Source organism: Myxine glutinosa, chromosome 4 (assembly GCF_964187855.1).
Source record: "Myxine glutinosa chromosome 4, kmMyxGlut1.1, whole genome shotgun sequence".
NCBI lineage: Eukaryota > Metazoa > Chordata > Myxini > Myxiniformes > Myxinidae > Myxine > Myxine glutinosa.
The window spans coordinates 163306085-163331640 of record NC_136264.1 but is presented as its reverse complement, the minus strand read 5'-3'; the positions used below and the strand labels follow the sequence as shown (position 1 = coordinate 163331640).

The following is a 25556-nucleotide window of genomic DNA, read 5'->3' as shown; positions in this document are numbered from 1 at the left end:
CCACAACCTTTTGAGATATTTTGTTCACAAACAAACGGACAAACAAACAGACAGACAGGGGTGAAAACATAACCTCCATCCACCTTTGGTGGCGGAGGTAACGAGATGCTTTTCCATTCCACATTGTCCGAATGCCTTTCTTAGACAGCAACATTCCTAAAAAGATATTTTATGGTACGGATGCAGGTGAAATAATTAGGACTGTGAGAGCAACAACACACAGCTCTGAACTTGTCAATAGATTAAAACAACTAGTCAGGCGTATGTGAGCACAGCGAGCTACAGTTGGTAGATTAAAACAAGTTTTCTTTAAAATCACAAAACGACACCAAATCGAATTAGTAAAATTCAATACGAATAGTAAAAATATTATTCATAAGATCTTTATGTAAATACAGTACAATATAAGCATTAAATATACTACAAATCAATGTTGCTAGGAATCCGTGGTTGCTAGGATATGGCAGCATGCAAAAAACCGTTATAGTGACAGTTTGATCTAGAGGTAGGTGGTGTGGTCATACTGGTTGGTAGATATGGTTTATTTAAGGTAAGATGTGCATGATTTAATGATATCATATTATCGAGTGTGTAAGGAAAGTTATAAATATATGATAATAAATTTAATCCTCCAGCGAGTAAAGTTGGAATAAGTGATGTCGCATTGATGGGTTGACCGACTGCCTGGACACAACTGAGGTTGTGGATCTACTGATGTACCATCTTTTGATGTGGATCCATGATCAAGGTTGTGGATCTACTGATGTACCATCTATTGATGTGGATCCATGATCGAGGTTGTGGAGATACTGATGTACTATCTATTGATGTGGATCCATGATCGAGGTGGTGGATATACTGATGTACTATCTATTGATGTGGATCCATGATCGAGGTTGTGGATCTACTGATGTACCATCTATTGATGTGGATCCATGATCGAGGGTGTGGATCTACTGATGTACTATCTATTGATGTGGATCCATGATCAAGGTTGTGGATCCGCCGTTTGGAGAGGTCCTGGGCTGAAAGGACCGAAACCTCGAGGAAGAACGGTGCTTGATAATCCATGCAGTCGGGAAAGTAGTCAATTGCTTACGGGTTAACGTTCTTGCTTTAGGTAAGGGAACTATGTTTTGAGGTTTACAATTTAAATAAAGTTGAATATGGGATGTTGTGAAATTAACATCATTTACAGCAATCATTTAAATTATTTATATTTAAGTTTAGGAACAACCGATACTGTACAATTAATTGAATGCATTTTAAAATAAGAATTGAAAATCATAAGAGATAGAATTGTGAGGAACAAAAACAAAAAAAGCAAGATGTTTGCATGTGAATAAGAGAGAGAGACAGAATTGTGAGGAACAGAAATGAAAAAAACGAGATGTGTGTGTGTGCGCGCACGTGCACGTGCGCCCAGAAAATGAAATATGTGCGTTTAGTCTAAAATGGTATTTTAATTACCAATTTCCTCATGACTATATTTTGCAGTCTTTTACCAACACAAAAAACTACCTGACTGAAGAGGTAAAGAACACTATCTCTCCAGGCAAGGTAAATCATTAGTTTTGTTGTGCCTCTGCTGACTTAATGGGGGTGGAGGCATAATCGGTCGATGTCTTGACATAAAGTTGTGTCGTTTTGAATGCAGCAATCGCTATCACAATAATGCTTGGCATTGCCTTTAATGTGGTACAATTTGATTGTGATGCACATGTCCAGGCAAAAGCCCCAAACGTATTGGGAACTGTGAACAAGCCATTGGCAACTGCGGGGAAGCCAGCACAGAGCAAATCTTCTCGCATGGAAACCCTCAGCAATGAGAGCAGTAACTCTGCACCAAGTTCTCCAGCTCGCAGCAAGCAGAGGTAAGGCCTTCCCGATCGGAATCCGATCTCACCTGGCATCAAAATCTTACAGTGAAACCAGTTCAGGTTACTTCTGAAAATGCAAGTCTGTGATCGTTCATCAGTGTAATCTTCCATTGTAGATCAAAAACTTTTGGCTTTTCATTCAAACTGCAGCCACAATGCATTTCAAACTGCAGCCACAATGCATTTCAAACTGCAGCCACCCTTAAACTCAGGCTGATTAATTTCAGAAAAAGCTCCTCTAATAAGCTCTGATTTGAAGAATTGAAGAAGGCCGGAGGCATTATTTTTTCGTGTTATCCGGCTGTTATAGTTTTTCTTTTGTGACCGCGCTAACTCGTGAACCACTGAAAACATTCCAACCAAGCTTGGCAAAACCACATAACGTAATGCAACATTGAACGGATTCAATTTTGGTTTCAACAGGTCAAAGGTCAAGTGCCCTTTAAAATAAAACATTTGCAGACCATAGCCTGAGGCAGAAGTATCTGATGTCTCTTTTCTCTCTCGCACTGCCTCAAGGAACCTTTCATTTTCCATGTGACCTTTTATTGAGATCAAATATAATGTGTCGAGGCACGTCCAGACGCATTTTGTCAAATTCTATTTTCTAGTTATTCTTGCAGAAATAATCATAGCTTTTTACACTTGTTGAATTTTGCAGTTGGAACTCTAAATTAGCCCTTGGATTTATCGTGTTTTAACAACCTGATGAACTATTTCATTACATTATGATCGGTAATTTCTCTTTGAAAAGCATTTCATCCCTTAGATTTTCAAACTTTTTTTTTGTGTTACAAAAAATTTCTGTCTATATTATATTGCAAAATACCAACCATTGGTTGATGGCATTGTACCATTATCCCTCTTCTCCACCTTTGCTTAACCAGGAACCGTAAGGGTTCGGAGAGCTCTGTTGACCACAGTGAGAATGATGACAGCATTACCGGGAAATCCACCAACCCTGCAGGGAGAAAAGTCGAAAGGAGAAAAGATGACACAGAACAGCCAAGGGTACCACACTTTTTGTTTTGTACCTTTTATATTTCTTGTCATTTCTACCAGTCTAAACATAAGGAACCCTTTTCTCAGTCATATCTGTGATCTTCTGTACAACTTCACAAAGCTAATATTTCAAGCATGTCATGTCTGTACATGCTCGCATGGTTTGTGCATAGTTTTTAACCGCTAGTGAACCTTAGGAGATTGAACACGCGTGTTGGTTTGTAGGCTGATGGTGATAAGGTTCGGGGCAGAAAGACTGTGGAAGGTGATGCCGAGGCACAGGACAGCCAGAGGGAGAGTGCCTCGGGCGCACAGCCAGCACAAGTCCGCCAAGGTCGACGCGGTCGAAAAAGGGCGACTACGGACACGCCAGATGGAGACAAGGCCGTGGCACAACCGGCCAAAAAAATGTCACGAGGACGTGGAAGAGCAACACCAGGTGGAGAGGAAGGACCACAGCTCGTGAAGAAGGGACGGAAGAGAGTAGTTGAGGGTGATGGGATACCGGGACGAGGTGGAGCCAAGCGAACAAAAATGTCAAGAAAAGATGAAATGTGGGTCTTACTTATATTGTTATTCTGTGCACACCATTGTTTCTCGTGTCTTCAAAGGTTTAATCAATGTCATGTTGAAAAAACTACGATATTTAGTTTTTTAAACTTTCATGCAACAGAATTGCAAACAGGAGTGGTTTAAGCAGAGTGAGGGTTTAAACAGGATAAGGGTGAGGGTTTAAGTAGTGTGGGGATTGAATCGGGGTGAGGATTGAATTGGGGCCATGTGGATTGAATCAGGGTGTGGATTTAAGTCGAGTGAGGATTAAATCAGGGTGGGTGTTTAAGCAGGTGAGTATTGAATCAGGGTGGGGGTTTAAGCAGGGCGTGGATTGAATCAGGGTGGGAGTTTAAGCAGGGTGGGGGTTTAAGCAGGGCGTGGATTGAATCAGGGTGGGAGTTTAAGCAGGGTGGGGGTTTAAGCAGGGTGTGCATTGAATCAGGGTGGGAGTTTGAGCAGGGCGTGGATTAGGGTGAGGATTTAAGCAGGGTGTGGATGGAATCAGGGTGGGAGTTTAAGTGGGGCATGGATTGAATCAGGGTGTGGATTTAAGCAGGGCATGGATTGAATCAGGGTGTGGATTTAAGCAGGGCATGGATTGAATCAGGGTGCGGATTTAAGTGGTGTGGATTGAATCAGGGTGGGGGTTTAAGCACGGTTGTCCACACTGAAAAAAATATTGCACATCGTTGAAGTAAGGTTGTTGTCCTCCCCTTTAATATGCTGAATGTTGAACAAGGAAACAACACGTACCACGTTTAGTATGATTCGGTTGGTGTTTGAACCACCGACCTGTGAGACTCTGCTCCAATAATTTCACCGAGTCGAGCTAACGTGATGGTTACTCCGATGTTGACATTTTAAAGGATTATTTAATTGTTTTTTTTTCACTGCAATGGACATATTTAAAAGAGAACAGCAAAATGGGTACGTGCCACGTGAATGACACCAGCAGTGTGTTGTGGGCCATGTAGTTGGAGATTGTGACTGGATAGATTGGAAATGGTAAACATAAACTTTTTGTGCCAAATGAATTTTCATTTTACTTTAGATATTTACATACATACACACAGTGCATGTGTTATTGGAGTTATTGGAGCATGGAATGAAGGTATTGGAAAGGGTGTTGGAGAGAGGACAAGGAAGAAAGTGAATATCGACGAAATGCAGTTTGGATTTATGCCAGGAAGAGGAACGACAGACGCGCTTTTTATTGTGAGGCAGTTGCAGGAGAAGTACATGGAGAAGAGGAAGAAGTTGTTTCTTGGGTTTGTTGATCTGGAGAAAGCATTCGATAAGGTTCCACGCAAAGTATTGACATGGGCATTGAGGAAGTTAGGAGTGGAGGAATGGTTGATCAGAGTAGTGATGGCAATGTACAACAGAGCGCGCACAGCTGTAAGGACGAAGGACGGGAACAGTGGTGAGTTTGAGGTGAAGGTGGGAGTGCATCAGGGGTTGGTACGAAGTCCACTACTATTTGTAGCTGTGATGGAGGTGCTGGCTCAGACTGTAAAGGAGGGTTTACCGTGGGAGTTGTTGTATGCAGATGATCTGGTGTTGATTGCAGAAAGTATGGATGGACTGAAGGAAAAGATGAACAAGTGGAAGGAATGTATGGAGACAAAAGGTCTGAAGGTGAATATCGGAAAGACAAAGGTGATGGCAAGTGGTAAAGCATGGGGTGAGGTGGAAAGAACTGGGAAGTGGCCATGTGCTGTGTGCAGGAAGGGTGTCGGAGTGAACTCCATTCAATGTACAATGTGCGCTGAGTGGGTTCATCAAAAATGTGGTGGTCTGAGAGGGTCAATAACCAGTGTGGCAGCTACATTCAAGTGTAAGGTGTGCACAGAGGGAGCTGCAGATGGAGGAAATGTTGACTTGGATCTTGGAGACGGCGTGAAGCTGGAAGGTGTGAAAACATTTTGTTACCTACGAGACATGCTGAATGGAGAAGGTGGATCAGACTCGGCAACGGTTGCTGGAGTGAGATGTGCATGGAAGAAGTTTCGGGAACTGAGTGGCGTACTGACGAGGAGGGGAGTGTCGTTGAAGCTGAAGGGAAAGGTGTATGCTGCATGTGTGAGAAGTGTTATGATTTATGGGAGCGAGACACAGGTAATGAACGTAGAGCAGCAACAAAGGCTGGAAAGCGTGGAAATGCGAATGGTTCGGTGGATGTGTGGAGTATCGTTGAGAGGAAGACAAATGATGAATTGCGAAAGATGATGGGAATAGAGCCTGTGATTGATGCTGTGAAGAGGAACAGGTTGAGATGGTTTGGTCATGTGTTGAAGGATGAAAGTGACTGGTTGAGAAGAGTGATGGAAATGAATGTAGAAGGAAGTAGAGGACGGGGTAGACCGAGAAAGACTTGGCTAAAGATGGTGGAAGAAGAAATGTGGGCAAGGGGGTTAACAAGGAGAGATGCAGAAAATAGGGCAAGATGGAGAAGATTGTCATGGGGACCGCAAGGCTCACCCCCGCTCTAGCAGGGAGAATGGCCTTAAAATGCATGTTGTTGTTGTTGTTGTACGCAGTGCACACTTTAATGTGCAAGTTGCACATATAACTTCCCTCAAATGACATGCTGTCTCCATTCTCCCCGATATGTTACGCCTGACGTTTGTCTATTCTCATGCCAGTCGAGTTTTGTGAATGTTTAGATTCTAATTTCGAGTTTTCTCACAAGACAGGTTATTCCGTAAGCTGCTGCCTCGATTGCAGTAACCGACGTGCCCATCTATTCTGTCTAAGAATACACAGTATAAGTGCAAATATAAGGCTGGCAGGATAGCCTAGAGGTATGAAAACGGGTGTCCCGTCTGCCGGTATTAGTTGGTGGACGTTAACGACCACACGGTGTCCTTCACGAAGAGTAGGTGAGCTATCGTCGGCACCATGAACACATTTTCCAAACCAAGCGATTGCAACAAAAACACCGTTTCCTGTTGCTTGCACATCTGCATTAGTAAAACAGGCCTGATGTACGCTAAGCGATCCGTTTTGCAACGTTTTCTCTTCTCTTTTGTTCACTCTCACAGTGCACATCTGGGTAGCGAAGGCGATTGCATGGTGGACTCTCAGGAGAGCGTCATCGACTTAAAACCAAAGCAGGCTTCAGGCCAACACGACTCGATTGCGATGGAGCCCGCCCCGCAGACGGAAGAGGCAGACGACGATGACTCTGGAAAGCTGAAGGTGAGAGAAGGCGACGTTTGCCATCGTACGGAGCGGAGCCCTAAGCACCTAGGCCTCGAGGTTGATGATCCTAATGTACGCCGTTAAACAAAAGTCGTTTTCTGCCTAGGTCAAGCGCAAGTCTGGGAGCAAGAGAGGGAGGCGATGAATTTCTGGACTTTACAACGCATAGTCAGCCGTCGCCGAGACCGTGTACAAATGCCCTTAAGCTCTTCCCCCCAACCCCCACCTATTGACCCCCAGTTCTTCACATGAAATTACTTGTACCAATATCGAGGCTGCAATCTTTCCGTCGAGTCATTCATGTGAAATATCTGAGTTTTCGGCATTAATTTGTATATATTTAACAAAAAAGAAAAGAACTCAGTACACCATTTGAGTTGGACATTTTCCTTTGAAAATGTTTACGGAAATCGACTTGAATTTGTGCTCCATGCCAGTTTGTGTTAGTGTCTGCTTTTTAAAACCTTTCACCTGCATAAAGTTCATGTTAATAAAACTTTAAAGAATTGATCTTTTCCAAGCATTGCTCTGGGAATTGTTTTATTCAGTGTATTTGAAACAGATTTGTTTTTATTTTAAAAACTTCAAATTCATAAGTGTTACCAATTGTAACAAAATGTAGGTGACGTCACAATTTATCAATTCAAAGATAAGCTTACTGTCAAACGTACTTGTCAATCCAACATATGAAGAGCCGTGGAAAGTGCAACGGAAAAAAAGCACAATTGCTAGGTCGTTGTCCTCTGGCAGAAATTGACAGTGTACACATCAAGGTAATCACAATGGCCCGCTGGAACGGCAGTACTGAAGTTCAGATTGAGAATTTTAATTTATTTACAAAACAAAGTTCAGATTTACTCATCGACTGACGTTTACTCTCCGAAGCCAAAAGATAAAACGTGTCCAAGACGTCGGGGTCACTCGCCCTTTTGGGCTTCGAGGTCGCTCGCTTAGATGTATATACAACCTACTCGTATAGCTACAGCGACGAGCAAAATAAACCAGAAATTTGGTGACGTGGGTGAGGCAAATTCGAATTATCACAGCAAGTAAATTCCCTTTGCAAAATGTCCACCGACATTCGCATCAGCTGAAGTGCCAGACACAAGCAACGTCAACATGAGCTGCAACTGAAATATACCGTCACGTTTTACATTGTCCGAGTTAACCATATTCCTAGTGTTAAATGGCACGTACTCCCTGATTGGACAAAAGCCCCGGCAGTCCCAGAGAAGTGGAGCGATGGAGTGCTAACAGGGCAGTTAAGTGTGTAATCTGGTAGGAGAGAGCGTTTAGTCTGGTCCTGGACCCTAGGTGACCTTTTCAGTTACTCAGAAGCTGTTCTGTTGCACGGGTCACGTCCCAGCCTTGTGACGACAGCGCTGCGACGACTGTATTCTGTGGAGGAACAACAAATGTGGTGTCAAAACCAAAGGCACTCAAAAAAAACAAAAAAACAAACACAAACACACACACACACCCAAGCAAAGGAGATGCTCATCCCAAAGGTTATGTTGTCTGCACAAAGTCTTTCATTATGAACTAGAACTTGATAGAGTGCAAACCTCTGCCAGGCTGAACAGTTCACATTTTTTATCCACTGATAGGCCAGATCTGCATCCGGACCTGAACCAAAAATGTATCCACTGATTGGCCAGATCTGCATCCGGACCTGAACCAAAAATGTATCCACTGATTGGCCAGATCTGCATCCAGACCTGAACCAAAAATGTATCCACTGATTGGCCAGATCTGCATCCAGACCTGAACCAAAATCTGAAGCAAAAATGTATCCACTGATTGGCCAGATCTGCATCCAGACCTGAACCAAAATCTGAAGCAAAAATGTATCCGCTGATTGGCCAGTTCTGCATCCGGACCTGAACCAAAATCAGTACCAAAAATGTATCCACTGATTGGCCAGTTCTGCATCCAGACCTGAACCAAAAATGTATCCACTGATTGGCCAGTTCTGCATCCGGACCTGAACCAAAAATGTATCCACTGATTGGCCAGTTCTGCATCCGGACCTGAACCAAAAATGTATCCACTGATTGGCCAGTTCTGCATCCGGACCTGAACCAAAATCTGAACCAAAAATGTATCCACTGATTGGCCAGTTCTGCATCCGGACCTGAACCAAAATCAGTACCAAAAATGTATCCACTGATTGGCCAGTTCTGCATCCGGACCTGAACCAAAAATGTATCCACTGATTGGCCAGTTCTGCATCCGGACCTGAACCAAAATCTGAACCAAAAATGTATCCACTGATTGGCCAGTTCTGCATCCGGACCTGAACCAAAATCAGTACCAAAAATGTATCCACTGATTGGCCAGTTCTGCATCCGGACCTGAACCAGAAATTTATCCACTGATTGCCCAGATCTGCATCCGGACCTGAACCAAAATCTGAACCAAAAATGTATCCACTGATTGGCCAGTTCTGCATCTGGACCTGAACCAAAATCTGAACCAATAATGTATTCACTGATTGGCCAGTTCTGCATCCGGACCTGAACCAAAATCTGAACCAAAATTTTATCCACCGATTGGCCAGTTCTGCATCCGGACCTGAACCAAACATTGATCCATGTTCTATCTTTGGTGCTTACTCACCCATGTCGTGTATCAAGCTGGCAAAAGGATGGCACTAAGTAGGCCAAGGCTTGTTTTTATTTTCCTTGTGCACACACTATATATCTCTAAATTGTCTTGTGAAATTTAAAAGAAGAAGAAAACAGCAAATGCTGCAGCTGTTAAAAACATTGACAATTGTGTTTGTTCTTTGTGGCCAACAATGGCCAATCACACAACATGGAAACACCTGGGCTGCGAGTTTTGTTTCTACTGGGAGGAACTGCTGCTTGAAGAACACCCACACTGAGATAGCAAGCAGTGTAATATGGAGTCGAGGAATACCAAAGATGACCAGATCACTTACGACCAACCTGTAGTTTAGGTAGGAATTTGGAATTTAGCCAGAGTGCCGGCGATAACTCGCCTCCTCTTCGCGAAATACTGTGGGATCTTTAACATCCATAAACTACGGCCAGCAGATCTGACACCCAGCTTAACGTTCTTATGAAGGACGGTGCATTTTGTGACGTGACACCGTGCCTGCGAAGCACCCAATCTGACTGCTTATAGTCAGGACGGGAATCAAACCCAGGCTAGATAGCTCAAAGAGAATGTGCTATCTCTGCATCATCCTTTCATAGCTATACCTATTAAACATCATACAAGGCAATCCAAGATGAGATGGATTTGCTCAAAAGGCGAAGGGGGAGGGAGACTCCATTGTCATGTTTGCCAAGTCACTGTGCACAAACCTCAAAGTCGTCTTTGGTTCTAGATTTCTGTGAACCAGGAAGTAGACACGGCTGCATGCGTGGGACATCACTGGGCATACAAGTTTATGCCAGGAGGCTTGCACTCTTAAGGCACATCAGGGAATAATAGAGACATGTGCTCGCATGTGCCAGTCATGAAAAATGCTGTATTATGTGCTCTTATTGAACGTGTTCTCGAATCCATGTAAGGCACGCGATGTCGACGTTTAGGATTTGAAGACTATGATGTCAAAGCACTCCAAGTTTGGCACCACATAATCACGGCTTATCTGCAAGGTTTATTGGGACAACTTTTACATCGTTTTGAACTAGCTTCAGTGCGACCGGTGAGCCTGACGCATGACAGATCGATCATGAACAACTTCAAAACTTCGTAGTGGCGACGAGGTGAGAAGCACAACAGGATACTGCACTTACCCTGTCAAATCCCATTGCAGACAGGTGGTCAACTTTCCTCTGGAAGTCACCATTAAACAGTGGTGCCCCAGCATACATATGCGCCCAGAGCTGGGCCGTTTGGGTGAACATGTCGTAATTTTCCTTGTACTGTCAAAACAAATCATTTGCCAACATATTACATTAAAAAAAACAACAAAAAAAAAAACATTCTTCAACCAATGTCGTATGTATCACGTGGTTAGGATGAATGTTGTCAACAATTCGGCAGCTTTATTGGAACGAGCAGCAAGCATTTTATGCTTACTCCTGGTCAGTCACCATAGTTCATGGCTTTGATAAAATCAACAACCTATTTTGTGCCACTTATACAACTGGTAAAAACCACGAGGTACTCCGCCAAGCTACAGTCACGTGAAAAAGTAAGTACACCCCATGTAAAGTTTTGACTTTTTTCAACATATTTCAACATACAGCTATTTGATCTTCATTTCAACAATATTGATAGATAAAGGTGATATAATACAACAAATATCATGAAACATTTACATTTTGTCATCCATTGTATAATTTAAATAAACATAATTGCAAATTTCGCATGTGGAAAAAGTAAGTACACCCCTACATTTATCATTACTTCAAATACCTAAAATTAGAATCAGGTGTACCAGCTCAGGTGCAAATGATTAGAACATCGTTAGAGAGGATCTTGGAGGAACCTGTCTTATTTAAACCTCAGACATTTCGTTTGGTTTGCTCTTTGTTGTTGAAGTGTGCGACGTCACCATGCCTAGATCAAAAGAGCTCTCCAGAAAGAAGGTTATAGATGCCTACGAGTCTGGGAAGGGATTTAAAAAGATCTCCAAACAATTTGAAATCAATCATTCGACTGTCCAGCAGATCATCTACAAGTGGAGAAGATTCCAAACAACTGCCAACTTGTTCAGCCCAGGCCGCCCCAGCAATTTCAGCCCGAGAGCAGACCGCAAGATGCTGAAAGAAGTCTCGAGGAACCCCAGAATGTCATCACGGGACCTACAGGTAGCTCTTGCCACTGTTGATGTCAAAGTGCACGAGTCTACCATTAGAAAGAGGCTGCACAAATTTGATCTACATGGGAGGTGTGCCAGGAGGAAACCTTTGCTGTCCAGAAAGAAGATCAGGGCAAGACTAAAGATTGCCAATGAACACCAAGGCAAAGACCAGCACTTCTGGAACAATGTGCTCTGGACAGATGAGTCAAAGGTGGAGCTATTTTGCCACAGTACCAGAAGACATGTTTGGCAAAAACCAAAGACAGCATTTGACCACAAGAACCTGATACCAACTGTAAAGCATGGTGGTGGAAATATTATGGTTTGGGGCAGCTTTGCTGCATCAGGGCCGGGGCAGCTCACCATCATAGAATCCACTACGAATTCTTCATTGTACCAGAGGGTGCTTGAGGATAATGCGAGGCCATCTGTCGGAAAGTTGAAGCTCAACCAAAGGTGGACCTTGCAACATGACAATGACCCAAAACATACCAGTAAATCCACCATGGAATGGCTGAAAAGAAAGAAATGGAGGGTTCTGGAATGGCCAAGTCAAAGTCCGGATCTAAATTCGATCGAGATGTTGTGGGGGGATTTGAAACGAGCTGTGCATGCAAGAAAACCCTCAAACATCGCACAGCTAAAATAATTTTGCATGGAGGAGTGGGCAAAAATTTCTCCCAGTCGATGTCAGAGACTGGTAGACAGTTATAAGAAACGCCTACTTGAGGTTGTTTCTGCCAAAGGGGGCAATACCACCCATTAGAGCCAAGGGTGTACTTACTTTTTCCAAAAGCGAAATTTGCATTTACGTTTATTTAAATTATACAATGGACTACAAAATGTAAATGTTTAATGATATTTGTTATATTATATCACCTTTATCTAGCAATATTGTTGAAATGAAGATCAATTAGCTGTATGTTGAAATATGTTTAAAAAGTCAAAACTTTACATGGGGTGTACTTACTTTTTCACGTGACTGTATACAAGAGAAAATTTACCCAGAGGTGAGCACAAAGACTTCCGCTTGAGGTATTGCAGGCTGATTATATTAAGCCTCCCCATGCAGGAAAGGATGAGGCTAATAGCTGCTGTGGGGTTTGTTTATACAATTAGTGCCCCCAATTTTTAATGGTACCCCAGAGTTTCTTAGACCCGTAGCAGTACGAAACCACCATTTAGGTTTTTTTCCTACCAATTTCCGAGCTGGATTTCGGACCCGGCCGGAACTCTTGAAATGAAATGTGTGAATAATGGGAACTTTGTATTCCCAATGAATGGCACGCGATGAAATCGGTCGATTTACCTAATTTTAAGGCCATGACCTAATTATAGACATTTAAACATTTTTCATCATAACGCGAATATGATTTGTCCGATCAGAAGGAAATTGCCCTCTACATAAACTAGGCCGTACAGCAAGGCACATTTACGCTTAATTTACATCATACCCCTCCGAGTTAAAGGTCAAGGTCAAATGGCGGTCTGCAAAAGAAAAAGAAAAAAAACGCATTAATTTTTTTCATGATGGAATCTCAAAGAACGATTGGTTTTCCAAGATAAGATGTGCTTCCATCATAACAGTGTACCTGCCTTGAAGTTGTGTACCTGTTATTGGATTAGTATCCTTGACGTACTTTTTTCGGATTGACGCAATTAACAAAAAAAAAAAATCTTGTTGATCACAACTTAAATACTTTTCCTCCTATTTTCATGATGTTGAGTTTTATGGATGGATTGTAGATTTGGACACATTTTCTTAATTTACACTCGATTACTAAATGTTAAGGGTCAAGGTCATATGGTGCTGACGAACAAATGCAGGTATCGCGAGCCAATAATTAAAGCCGACTAGAAATCGAAGTGTCGTTCATAATCCCAGCTAGCCATGGCAGCAGCGATCAACTTCGGTACAGGTTAGAAGCAAAAAGTTCAAGACAGCAGGTGAGGGATGCAGAACAACGAACCTGCCGGGCAACGACAGCATCCTGAGGATCATCAGGTTCTGCAGCAGCCAGCAGGGCTTGAAGAGAGAGCAGAACGGTGCGCAGAGTCATGGCGGCAGCCCTGTACCCAAAAGCAGAAAATCATTTAACATATAGGTGCATGTATATAACAAAGGAATCTGGCTCTTCCATAATGCAAAGCATTGCAAACTGGTTTGGGTCTACAGAGGGTCAGATCCTATTGCACCTATTGCATCATTAATTACCGTTAAGAAGATGGGGGAGGGGAGGCAAAATGCTACGATGATGCTGTGTAAAAATTAGGGATCGATTTTACACGGCTCTGCAATTCAATGCCCATGGAGGCCCCAGGCATCGAGCCGCAGAGCACGGGCACAGCAGGGCCGAGGCCGGGTCGCTGGTGATTAGAAGCTCTTTCGACGATTTGTGAAACTTCAGCTCAATTACGTGAACACAGCATTGATACTTGTGTGGCGTCATAAGGGCGAGCGGCCTGCATCGCTGAGCGCATAAATAACAATGATTATCGGAACGTTGTGGAGACAAAAGGTCTGAAGGTGAATATCGGAAAGACGAAGGTGATGGCAAGTGGTAAAGCATGTGGTGAGGTGGAAAGAACTGGGAAGTGGCCATGTGCTGTGTGCAGGAAGGGTGTCGGAGTGAACTCCATTCAATGTACAATGTGCACTGAGTGGGTTCATCAAAAATGCAGTGGTCTGAGAGGGTCATTAACCAGTGTGGCAGCTACATTCAAGTGTAAGGTGTGCACAGAGGGAGCTGCAGATAGAGGAAATGTTGAGTTGGATCTTGGAGACGGCATGAAGCTGGAAGGTGTGAAAACATTTTGCTACCTCGGAGACATGCTGAATGGAGAAGGTGGATCAGACTCGGCAACGGTTGCTAGAGTGAGATGTGCATGGAAGAAGTTTCGGGAACTGAGTGGCGTGCTGATGAGGAGGGGAGTGTCGTTGAAGCTAAAGGGAAAGGTGTATGGTGCATGTGTGAGAAGTGTTATGATTTATGGGAGCGAGACATGGGTAATGAACGTAGAGCAGCAACAAAGGGTGGAAATGCGAATGGTTCGGTGGATGTGCGGAGTATCGTTGAGAGAGAGGAAGACAAATGATGAATTGCAAAAGATGATGGGAAAAGAGCCTGTGGTTGATGCTGTGAAGAGGAACATGTTGAGATGGTTTGGTCATGTGTTGAGGAAGGATGAAAGTGACGGAAATGAATGTAGACGGAAGTAGAGGACGGGGAAGACCGAGAAAGACTTGGCTGAAGATGGTGGAAGAAGAAATGCAGGCAAGGGGGTTAACAAGGAGAGATGCAGAAAATAGGGCAAAATGGAGAAGATCGTCATGGGGACCGCAAGGCTCACCCCCGCTCTAGCAGGGAAAATGGCCTTAAAATGCATGTTGTGTGTTGTTGTATGGGAACGTTGCCTGACCCATCCTTCATAACATTTATGTTACAAAATGACGTGGGGATGTAACTTGCATGATAATTGACAAAAATGGAGCAAAGTTCTGTATGATACACAGCAGTTTACAATTGGCATGTTTTCAGCAAGACAATGCAATCGTCACATGATCAGCTAGTACAGTTAATCAGTAGAGAAATATAGTGCATCTAACAATAACATGGGGCCCACAAGGCTAACCCCCCACTCTAGTGGGGAAAATGGCCTTAAAACGATCATTCATAACTGCTAAATCCCAAAATTCCCTGCAATAAACATACAGTTATATGTAATTATGATTGGCATACATTGGCAGCAATGATGTTCTCTTCTCTGTGCAAATATAAAGGGGGAATTTAAATTTTAAAAAACATTTGGGTTTAAAAATCTAAGTAGATACAGTAGTCCAAGACGTGCCAAAAAATAACAAGAAAAATACATAAAATGTCACAGCCCGTGGTTGTAGTAATTTTGCTGTATGAAGTTAAAGGCCGTCAGTCGGCCATCTTTGGCCGTATTACAAAACTAAATCTTCTGCATATGCATACTCATGTATTGTCTTTGTGCAATGTTTGAATACAATCGGTGCATGCATGTTGAGAAATGGTTGGGGACACATTTAAGTAAGAAAATGGCTGCCAGTCGTCCATCTTGGATCTGATCTCCAAAAAAAAATGACATGCATATGTAACCCATCCTTCATTATCTGCTTGCCAAGTTTGAACAAGATCGATAAATGCTTGTCCGAGAAATGGTTGAGGACCTGTTCAATATCGGTTTTCTTTGCAACTAAAATGGCCGCCACCTTTGATCAGATCGCAAAATAAAGTGACGTGCACGTGTATGCTGCAATGTGCTCTGCTTATGCCAAGTTTGACCAAAATCGGACCATGCATTTTCAAAAAATGGTTGGGGACATGTTTAAGTAGCAAAATGGCCGTCAGTCGGCCATCTTGGATCTGATCGCAAAAGAAAATGACGTGCATATGTAAGCTTTCATTCGTATTCAGTGTGCAAAGTTCGAACAAGATCGGTGAATGCATGTCCGAGAAATGGTTGAGGACGTGTTCAACATCGGGTTGTTTTTACAACTAAAATGGCCGCCAGTCGGCCGTACACCGACTGCGTGCTAGACGGAGGGACTTTGGCCGCCCATCAGTTGGGCTTGTATGCAATTAGAGGAAATTCAATCACAATTTGTCTTCCGTCGACATTTTAACTGATTTTAACTAAGCTTACCGCACCGAGTTTTTGCAGTAAAATGAAAAAAAAAAAAAATGTAATTTGAAAAACAAACATTATTTAGCTATTCTTTAGGGAACAGTTTCATTTCACACTGCAGCTCGTCTCAGAGACGAACGATCAAATTCACGGTAACTCAAAATGCAGGCCAATGCGGGAAAGTTGTACAGAATGCATAAAACCAGGTACACTAATTAAACTCGACAGTCGACGAGGGTATAAACACTCCCTTACCACTGGTCTTTAAGAATATCCAGACATATTGCTCCTGTAACCGAACTAATATTTGGATGCCAAATCCTTGTGATAAAACGAACCTGAAAAAGAAAAGGAGAACAAGCTTTACTCTGAATAATCACACAAGCTCAACACTAAAAACCAAGTCACTCAGCTAACTTGTGCTGTTATATTATTTCATGTCACTGTCACGCTCACATGGCACAACACGCACTCGAGCACAACACGCACTCCCCTTCCCACCCAACCCCCCCCCCCCAACTCCTTGCTTACTTTTGGGGGGTTGAAGGGATACGTTTCAGGGATTTTGATCTCCAACTTGTATCTTCCACCTAGACAAGCAACAGTTCAAAGAAGGCTGCTGCAAAGGAAACATCAACTTTGTCGAGGAAATTACTTTCCTTATTATATTTGCAAGCCAAAATCGTAAAACTTAAGCAGAATTTCTTTTCGTTGAGCTTGGCCTACGATGGAGGAAAGGGTGGGCAGAACAAGCCATGGACAAATTTGTTTTTAATTCCTCTCTGGAAGATTAAACATTGCGAATGGAAAATGTCCACTAAAATTTCAGGTCGCTGCTTTGTCAAGGTTTTTCATTTTTCTTTTCAAAAATAAAGGCTCAAGAAATAATGATGTGACAGAGGGTATGTATAAACAAAATGCATACGGTAACGCACTAGCAGTGGGGTAGAGGTTATAGGGGTAAGCAACAAAAAGGGATCAGATGAACAGGAAAAGGAGAAGATAGGGAAGGAAACATAATGATTTGCAGGCAATGGGTGTCTTAGGTTGGGGGAGGATGGTTAATTATGATAGAAAAGATCAGAGGTAGGAATGGAGTATGATGAGGTGGTGCGGTACTGCTAGCTTAAACATTAGTCAGGAAAAGTGGGTTTGAAATGACTCAGTAGGGCAGTTTGGCAAACACGAAAAATGAGGTGGAGGTGAACAAACAACCTGGATTTTTGGAGTTTCACAAGGTATTAGTGGAAGTGCACTTGTGTCCTCAAGGGGAATGGCAGTGCAGATGTAGCAAGAACAGAATAAGCAGGAAAAAAAAGGTCATAAACCCACAAGACTGAAGAGAGAGAAAGCAAGAGCATGAGAGCAAAGGAGAGAAGACGCATACGCGAGAGATAGAGGGAGGATGAGGCCACACGGGAGGGCGAGCAATGGAGGAGGGTGATGGTGTGAGGGAAGGTGAGGGTGCGAGGGAGGGAGAGGAAAGATGAGGGAGAGGAAAGGTGGGGGCGTGAGGGAGGGAGAGGGCGAGAGGAAAGGTGAGGGCGTGATGGAGGGGAAAGGTCACGTGGGAACGAGATGGGTAGAGGGAGAGAGGGAGGGTGATGGCGCAAGGGAGAGGGAGGGGGATGGCGCGAGGGGAGGTGAGGATGCAAGTGAGTGAGGGAGAAGAAAGGTGGGGGCGTGAGGGAGGGAGGGGGAGGGCGAGAGGAAAGGTGAGGGGAGGGATGGTGAGGGCACGAGGGAAGGTTAGGGAGAGGGAGAGGGAAGGTGAGGACGTGAGGGAGGAAGAAGGCACGAGGGAGGGCATGAGGGAGAGGTAGGGTGAGGACGCGAGGGAAGGGCAGGGTGTGAGCGAGGAGGAGGGCACGAGTGAGTGAGGACGCTAGTGAGGGGGAAGGAGGCGAGGGTGGGGGGGAGGACGCAAGAGAGAGGCAGACAAAAAGTGAGACACGCAATCACTCACTCACACCTTTCCAGTTAGATTCAATAAAGACTGCAAAGGAGATTCATCTTTTTGCAAAATGGCAAACTGCAGTCTGAAAGAGGGCGAGTGTGAGAGACAAAGCGAGCTTGAGAGACAGATAGCCTTGACAAAGCAGACATTTTAGACAGACCAACAGACAAACAAAATCAGTTGCTTAGCTCCGCTTTTCACTTCGTGCACGTGGGGCCCACAGTTGGTGCAGCTTCGGCTGACACGGGACGCACTCTGTGCCTTGCTGATACATCAAGCTCGACGGTTTAACACATAATTTAGCAGACTAGGTTTGCATGGTCACAAGTAACTGTGTGGTCTGTCCTAACGAGCCCATAAAAAGGGTGAAACCATGGTCGATAGCTCCACTGTCCTTTACATGTGGCCTTTAAAATCCTCTGACGAGTGTGGCTAACTTAGTAAATATTATAGCTCAGTAAAAAGCTCAGTGCCCAATATTCGTCCAAGCGATGACAACGTGTAAAGTATCAGTAATCAGCACAAGCTTTTGAAAGCACACCCGATTCACATAAAATAACCGAGTGCTTTAAAAACAGACGCAAAGACAAATGAAAACGCGATCGCCTGTGCGCTGCCAATGGTTAAAAGTTAAAACCTACTGCCCCTACTTCTTGGTACGTCTTGATGTCATACGTTCACTGCTCCAGTCGTGGCCGAGTGCATCAAAGTGTCAGTTAAATTATGTATTATTGGATTACAAGCACCTTTCTTCCATTTGTTGGTGATATACCATTATTTTTGTGGATACAGTCTACCCTTTTTTTTTTTTGTCCACTCAAAATAATGACATCCTACCAAAGGCTTCTGTGACAGAAATGCTAGGTAAAGAAGACATAGATACAGACTTGCTAAATAGATATGCAGAAGATAAATGCTCGTCGTTGAAGATCTGGGGACAAAAGGTTGAAGGGAAAATAGATGCTTTGCTCTCATGGAGGACCAGAAACTGAACCGGCTTGCTATGTGCTAACAACTCTTCAGCGTTTGGATCAGGAATGCAGTACTTCTTTTTTAACCTCATCATTGAGGGAGACAAAACTACGAGCCAGAACTGAAGCCTCATTCAACAGAGTGCAAAGAGCCGACCTCTCCATGCCAGGAACACGCAGAGGCATCAAAATGGTTCAATTTATTTTTATTTTTTTTACAACTACTTGGAATACACACTACTCACAATAAGTTAGGGATATTGGCAGGTTCTTCGGTGTGTTTGATTTTGTGTATTAATTATGTTGAAAAAAGTTGTCGGTCCTAATTCTATGGTTATTAATGAGTGTGAAAAAACACAGCATTCTTGATTTCAATACCCTAACCCTAACCCCTATAAATAAATAAAAACTCACTCCCACAATATCCCGAACTTATTGTGAGTAGTGTATTGTTCGTGTATTCGGCTCCACGGGATGCAGCATGTTTTACTGAATCAACTGAGACAGCATCCAAATTACACAGGGGTTTGGGTGGGGGAGGGAGGAGGGGAAGTGGGTGGTGACTGGCAAGTTGCCCGTAAATCGTAAAGTTGCCCGTAAAGATAATTTCCGAGCCACGAACCATATAGTGGAGGAAGATTAGCTAGAAATTGGCATGATGTGGGAAAATTTGGGGACAGAGATGAAAATTGGCTGAAATGACCTAAATACACTATAAAAGCTTTGCAGAAAGTTCCCCATAATTCCTGTGGGGTGGAAGGTACCTAATTTGCATATTTCCAAGATGGCCGATACCGGCGAAGGTAAAATTTATAACTTTTGAACCGAAGAGGATAGAAGCATATTTAACATGTCTATTTCCACTAATTTTAGGGTGGAGAACTCATTTCTAAGTTTTTTGGGTGGCTACAGGGTCATTTAGAGGTCATTTTAGATTTAGAGGTCACAAGTATTTATTTATTTTTAAATTAAAGTACTTAATTATATATATATATAATATATATATAATTAAGTACTTTAATTTAAAAAAAAAAAAAAAAAATATTAATTAATCGATAATAATTAAATAACTAATGAATGAATTGATTAATCAAAAAACAAAATATACTGTTTTTGCCAAAGTACTTGCTCACTATTGTGCCGACATTTCAGCTTCCTAGCTCAAAGGATGGCTGAGATATCGCCCGGACAAACAAACAAACAAACAACCGGAGTGAAAACTGAGTACTCCCTTTCACCGAGCGTCATCCCCAGGCCCAGTGATGACGTCATGCAGTGCCTGGAGTTGGAATAGGAAAGGAGTGGTGTACAATATTAATCCCAGGTTAAATCATGTACAGGCAGTCCCCGGGTTACGAACGAGTTCCGTTTTTAAGTCTGTCTGTAAGTCGAATTTGTATGCAAGTCGGAACAGTTACGTACGGTTCACATCTAGCATCAATTAGTCAAATGTTTGTCTTAGTATATAGTATATATTTTCTCTAAAACATCTATTGGTATAAAAAACATTAAAGAAACATTTCTTAAACTGTTTAGATAGAAAAGAAAAGATAATGATTAAAGGTTAACACTTACTCTCGTTCCAATTGATGTCTTGCAAACCTTGAAACGATCATACCTTGATACAGTATATCTTTCCGAGATGATGGACCTGGTGCTGGAGAGGATGGACCTGGTGCTGGTCAATTTTCTTAAAGTAAACATCAAGGGTGGCTTGAACAGAGCTTTTCTCATATTTCTATTGTCTACCGCTCCCCTATTTATATACTTTGTGGGTCTGGTTGATTTTTTTCTGTGTGATAAATCTTAGCTCTTTCACAAGCCTCGATTCTGTATACAACCACAAAAAAAATAAAAAATGTAAAAAATAAAAAAATAAAAAATTAATAATAGGCTTTACGGAGGTCGGTACGTAAGTACGGGCGTTCATAAGTCGGGCGTTCATAAGTCGGGCGTTCGTAACCCGGGGACTGCCTGTGTATGGTGATGATCATGATGATGATAACGGAATGAAGAATGACTGGGATTTATTACCCTCGCCAGAGGAGAGGGTATTGCATTTGAGTCCGTTTGTTTGTCTGTTTGTTTGTCCGCACAGAATAAATATAATTTTCTTTGCAACCGTTGGTCCAGTTGACAGGAAATTTTCACCATAGGTGCAACTCCACCTGTAGAATTTCTAATAATTATGACGTCATTGGTCACGTGGTTCGGCCGCCATCTTGGAAAAATCGAAAAACTTTGCACCTCTATCTCGGAAAGCGCTGAATAGAAAAAAATTGAGACATGGGCTCATTGTAAATAACTCTCCATGGGAATAAAATATGTTAATGATGATGTCTTAGGTGCCTCCATTATGACATCATAATTCGACAAGTACAAAACTTCATCCAATCAAGATGAAATTTCTTGAGCGCCATGTCGACATGCACTGGTGGAGAAAAAAAGCAATGATGACGTCATCGGTCATGTGGTTCGGCTGCCATATTTGTTTTAACACAAAAGACTTAAAAACCACTGAAAATACATCCTGGCGAGGGTTTGCAATCTCTGATTGCTCTTTTTCTTGTTACTTTATTGTGATACAGCTGTTAAGGTGAACCATCAATCGTCGTATTTTGTAATTACATACAATGTTCAAAAGAGCTTGAATGTGACATTGGAAGAAAAAGAAGAAGAAGATGAGGCACTCCTTTCGCGTCTTCAGGCGCATATAACTACCGAGGCAGTTTTTCCTCGTCTAAGGGGCACAAACCGAGATGGGTTATCACTCTGAAACAGGACACTCAAATGGCTCATTCGTCCCAGTAAGCTGGTACTCATTTTGCCGACCTCAGAAGGATGACAGGTTGAGTCAACCCACCTGGTGGTAATTAATGACAGGACAGACATGAGCTCAAACTCAAGACCCTAAAATCTTAAGCCAGCCACCTTAACTGTTCAGCCAACACCAGGCCTTGTGTACTCCCTTTCAGCACGGCGACCATGCAGAAAAACAAAGACAAGTTAATAACAAAACAATTATTGGGGGAAAAATTAATTTGGTAGGGTGTAGACAATTCCAAGAGACTTCCAATTATTCCCTCCACCCCCCCCCCCCTCCCCCCTCACCCTCCAAAAAAATAAAAAGAAATGACCTTAGGGGAAGTTGGTGTGAATCCAATGAAGAGGTTTAACACAGGCTCATCCACTGAATATAGGACCATTCAGACGACGGCTTCTGTGCCAAGGACAAAAGATTGGTTCACCGTAGGCCAAGATGTATCTTTTCTTTTACAACACTAAAAGATGCAACATATTGTTTTTAACACCAATTTGTTTGGATATATGAGTGCTAATCGACGTGCATTGAACGACCCTCTGTTGGCAACAGTAAAGACATTAGATTATCGTCCATCACATACAACTCCACCAGAACTTTGAATGGGCTCGATTCCTGCCCTCCTCCACCTCAACATTTTGCGACTGAAACCAAAAAAGGTTTTCCAAAGATGTTGCGATTGAACTTAAAATCGAGAGAACAAGATCGTTTTACCGATTACTTTCACAGTGCAACATCACTCGAAGAATCAAAGTCGTATTTCAAAAAATAAATAAGAGAGAAGGCTCTGGTTTTGGTCTATCAGAAGTCGAGCTTAATGAAAGAAATGAGAGCTTCTTTGGAAAGAGGAAAGGAATGGAGATAAACATTGCAAAAGGCACATTAACATGAGCCATGGAACAGGAGATTGTATAATCATGGATGTACCTTCATATGGCGTATCTGGTGGCCCGGCGATCTCTCCTCGTAGTTCAGTGAAGTTTTCATCCACTAACTCCACCTTAATCTGGCTCTTGTTCGTCTGCCAAAGATAGTGGTTAAATTGAAGAGGTAAACAACAGAACAACCTTTGCCAAATCACAATGGTCATCAGCAGTGTACGTGCGTGTGTATATTCTCGCACGTACATCACACACGTGCACACACACACTATAGAAAATCTACACCCATTTCAAAATTTTCACCTTTTATTGGCTTATAGCCTGGAATAAAAATTCATTAAATCAGACTTTTCCACCTTTACATACACATCGTAACCTTCAACTTCCAAGTGAAAAACAAATTCTACAAATTTCAGAAAATTAATTAAAAATACAAAACTAGAACAAGTACAGATACAAAGTACACTGCCCCCATGCCAAATAACTAAATAAAATCCTCCAGCGCGGCATTGCCGGAGCGCCTGAGGCACCCGGCAATACCGCCATGCAGTTCATAGAGACTGTATTTGGAGGGAGAATGAATGGGAGAATGAATGAATGAATGTATGATTATCATAAAATATTTTCTTAATCAATTGGCTAATAGCATAACTAAACTACCAGTGCTTCATCCGAAGCTGTAACCTTTTGAAAATTAATGAAATCATTAATCGAATAAGTAAATAATTAATCGATGAATTTATTAATCAATAAATCAAAAATAGCCTTTACAGCCAAATAACTTGGTCATTGTCATGTCCAAATTTCAGCTTCCGAGCTCAAAAGGTGCCTGAGATATTGCCCAGAAGAGAAAGGAAATAAATAAGTACTTAATCGATAATAATTAAGTAACTACTCAATTAATTGATTAATGAAAAAACAAAAAATACCGTTTTTTGCCAAAGCACTTGCTCACTATTGTGCCGAAATTTCAGCTTCCTAGATCAAAGGATGGCTGACATATCACCCGGACAAACAAGAAAACAAGAAACCGGAGTGAAAACTGAGTACTCCCTTGCAGTGCCCTACGGTGCCCGGCGATGATGCCATGCAACACATAGAGACTGTATTGGGAGGGAGACGTGTTCAAAATATTGGTTGGATAAGTGTCCACCCCTTTATAACAGCAATTGTAAATTAGCTCAGGTGTAACCAAACACCTTCAAAATCACACACAAAGCTAATTGGCCTCCACCTGTGTTAAATCATAGGGATTCAGATTATTTCAGAATAAAATCTGCTGTTCCGATAGGTTTCCTCTGCTGGGTAGTGCATTTCACAACAAAGCCTCAAACATGAGCATGAAAGAGCTTTCGAAAGACCTCTGGGATAAAGTTAGGAAAGGCATAGATCAGGGGATGGATATAAAAATATTTCAAAGGCCTTGAATATCCCTTGGAGCACTGTCAAGATGATCATTAAGAAGTGGAAGGCGTATGGTACCACCAAGACCCTGCCTAGATCAGGCGGTCCCTCCAAAATTGATGACCAAGCAAGGAGGAGACTGATCAGAGGCCACCAAGATGCCAATGGCAACTTTGAAAGAGCTACACAGGCCTTTTTGGCAAAGACTGGTCACTGTGTGCATGACAACAATATTACAAGCACTCCACAAGTTTGTCCTGTACGGTAGGATGAAGAACCACCTTTAGAGGCCATTTTTTCCCCGTACGGTAGGATGGCAAGAAGGAAACCATAACTCAAAAAAGCCCACCTTGAGTCCCGTTTGAGGTTTGAGGCAAAAAGCACTCTGGAGATTCTGAAGCCAATGAAGCCATGTTTTGTGGTCTGAGGAAACGAAGATGGAACTTTTTAGCCTAAATGCAAAATGTTACGTTTAATGCAAGCCCAATACAGCACATCACCCAAAGAACACCCTACTGTGAAGCATGTTGGTGGCAGCATCATATTATGGAGATGTTTCTCATCAGCAGTGACTGCGGCACTTTTCAGGATAGAAGGGAAAATGGATGGAGCAAAATACAGAAAAATCTTAGAGGAAAACCTGGTGCCCTCTGCAAGAAAGCTGAAATTGGGACGGAAGCTTTCAGCATGACAACAACCTGAAGTGCACAGCCAAAGCTACACTGGAATGGCTACGGAACAAAAATATAAATGGCCTTAAGTGGCCAAGTCATAGACCAGACCTAAATCTAATTGAAAATCTGTGGCATGACTTGAAGATTTCTGTCCATCAATGCTCCCCACACAACTTGACTGAGCTTGAACCGTTTTTTTTTACAGAAGAATGTGCAAATATTGCCCAATCAAGATGTGCAACGTTGGTAGAAACCTATCCCAACAGACACATCTGTAATTGCTGTCAAGGTGCTTCCATCAAGTATTAATTCAGGAGGGGTGGAGGTGGACACTTGTCCAATCAAGATATTCTAGTTTGGTATTTTAAATTAATTTTCTGAAATTTGTAGAATTTTTTTTCACTTGGACGTTGTGGGATAAGATGTGTAAATAAAGGTGGAAAAAGTCTAATTTAATGCATTTTTATTCCAGATTATAAGGCAACAAAAGGTGAAAATTTTGAAATGGGGTGTAGACTTCCTATAGGTACTGTACACGTGTACACACACACACACACACACACACACACACACACACACACACACACACACACACACACACACACACACACACACACACACACGCAAAAAAACACACACGCAAACAAACATGATATACACACGCAAACATTACACATACACGCACAAACATTATACACACGCACAAACATTTTATACACACGCACATACACACACACGCACAAACATACACACACGCACAAACATTATACA

At 42.5% G+C, this 25556-nt stretch overlaps 2 protein-coding genes across 8 annotated transcripts in view; one reads left to right on the top strand and one right to left on the bottom strand.

The window, feature by feature from the left end:
- Positions 1-7161, top strand: part of LOC137425471 (sister chromatid cohesion protein PDS5 homolog B) — a 258555-nt gene extending 251394 nt beyond the window's left edge. For both annotated transcript variants that reach the window (XM_078776694.1, XM_078776693.1), the window contains exons 29-34: positions 1498-1560; positions 1729-1874; positions 2768-2891; positions 3108-3436; positions 6482-6638; positions 6748-7161. In XM_078776694.1, coding sequence (XP_078632820.1) covers positions 1498-1560; positions 1729-1874; positions 2768-2891; positions 3108-3436; positions 6482-6638; positions 6748-6786 — 858 coding nt within the window. In that variant the 3' untranslated portion in view covers positions 6787-7161. The remainder of the gene's footprint in view (positions 1-1497; positions 1561-1728; positions 1875-2767; positions 2892-3107; positions 3437-6481; positions 6639-6747) is intronic.
- A 3-nt stretch (positions 7162-7164) lies between these two features.
- UBE2K (ubiquitin conjugating enzyme E2 K) overlaps positions 7165-25556 on the bottom strand; it is a 23801-nt gene continuing 5409 nt past the window's right edge. For 3 of the 6 annotated variants that reach the window (XM_078776709.1, XM_078776711.1, XM_078776710.1), the window contains 6 exons: positions 22754-22847; positions 16609-16667; positions 16333-16415; positions 13395-13494; positions 10412-10540; positions 7165-8039 (listed from right to left, as the gene is read on the bottom strand). In XM_078776709.1, the coding sequence (XP_078632835.1) occupies positions 7965-8039; positions 10412-10540; positions 13395-13494; positions 16333-16415; positions 16609-16667; positions 22754-22847 (540 nt within the window). In that variant the 3' untranslated portion in view covers positions 7165-7964. Of the gene's footprint in view, positions 8040-10411; positions 10541-13394; positions 13495-16332; positions 16416-16608; positions 16697-22753; positions 22848-25556 lie in introns of those variants that run through there. The other 3 variants (XM_068113962.2, XM_078776712.1, XM_068113963.2) reach the window with 2 other exon arrangements.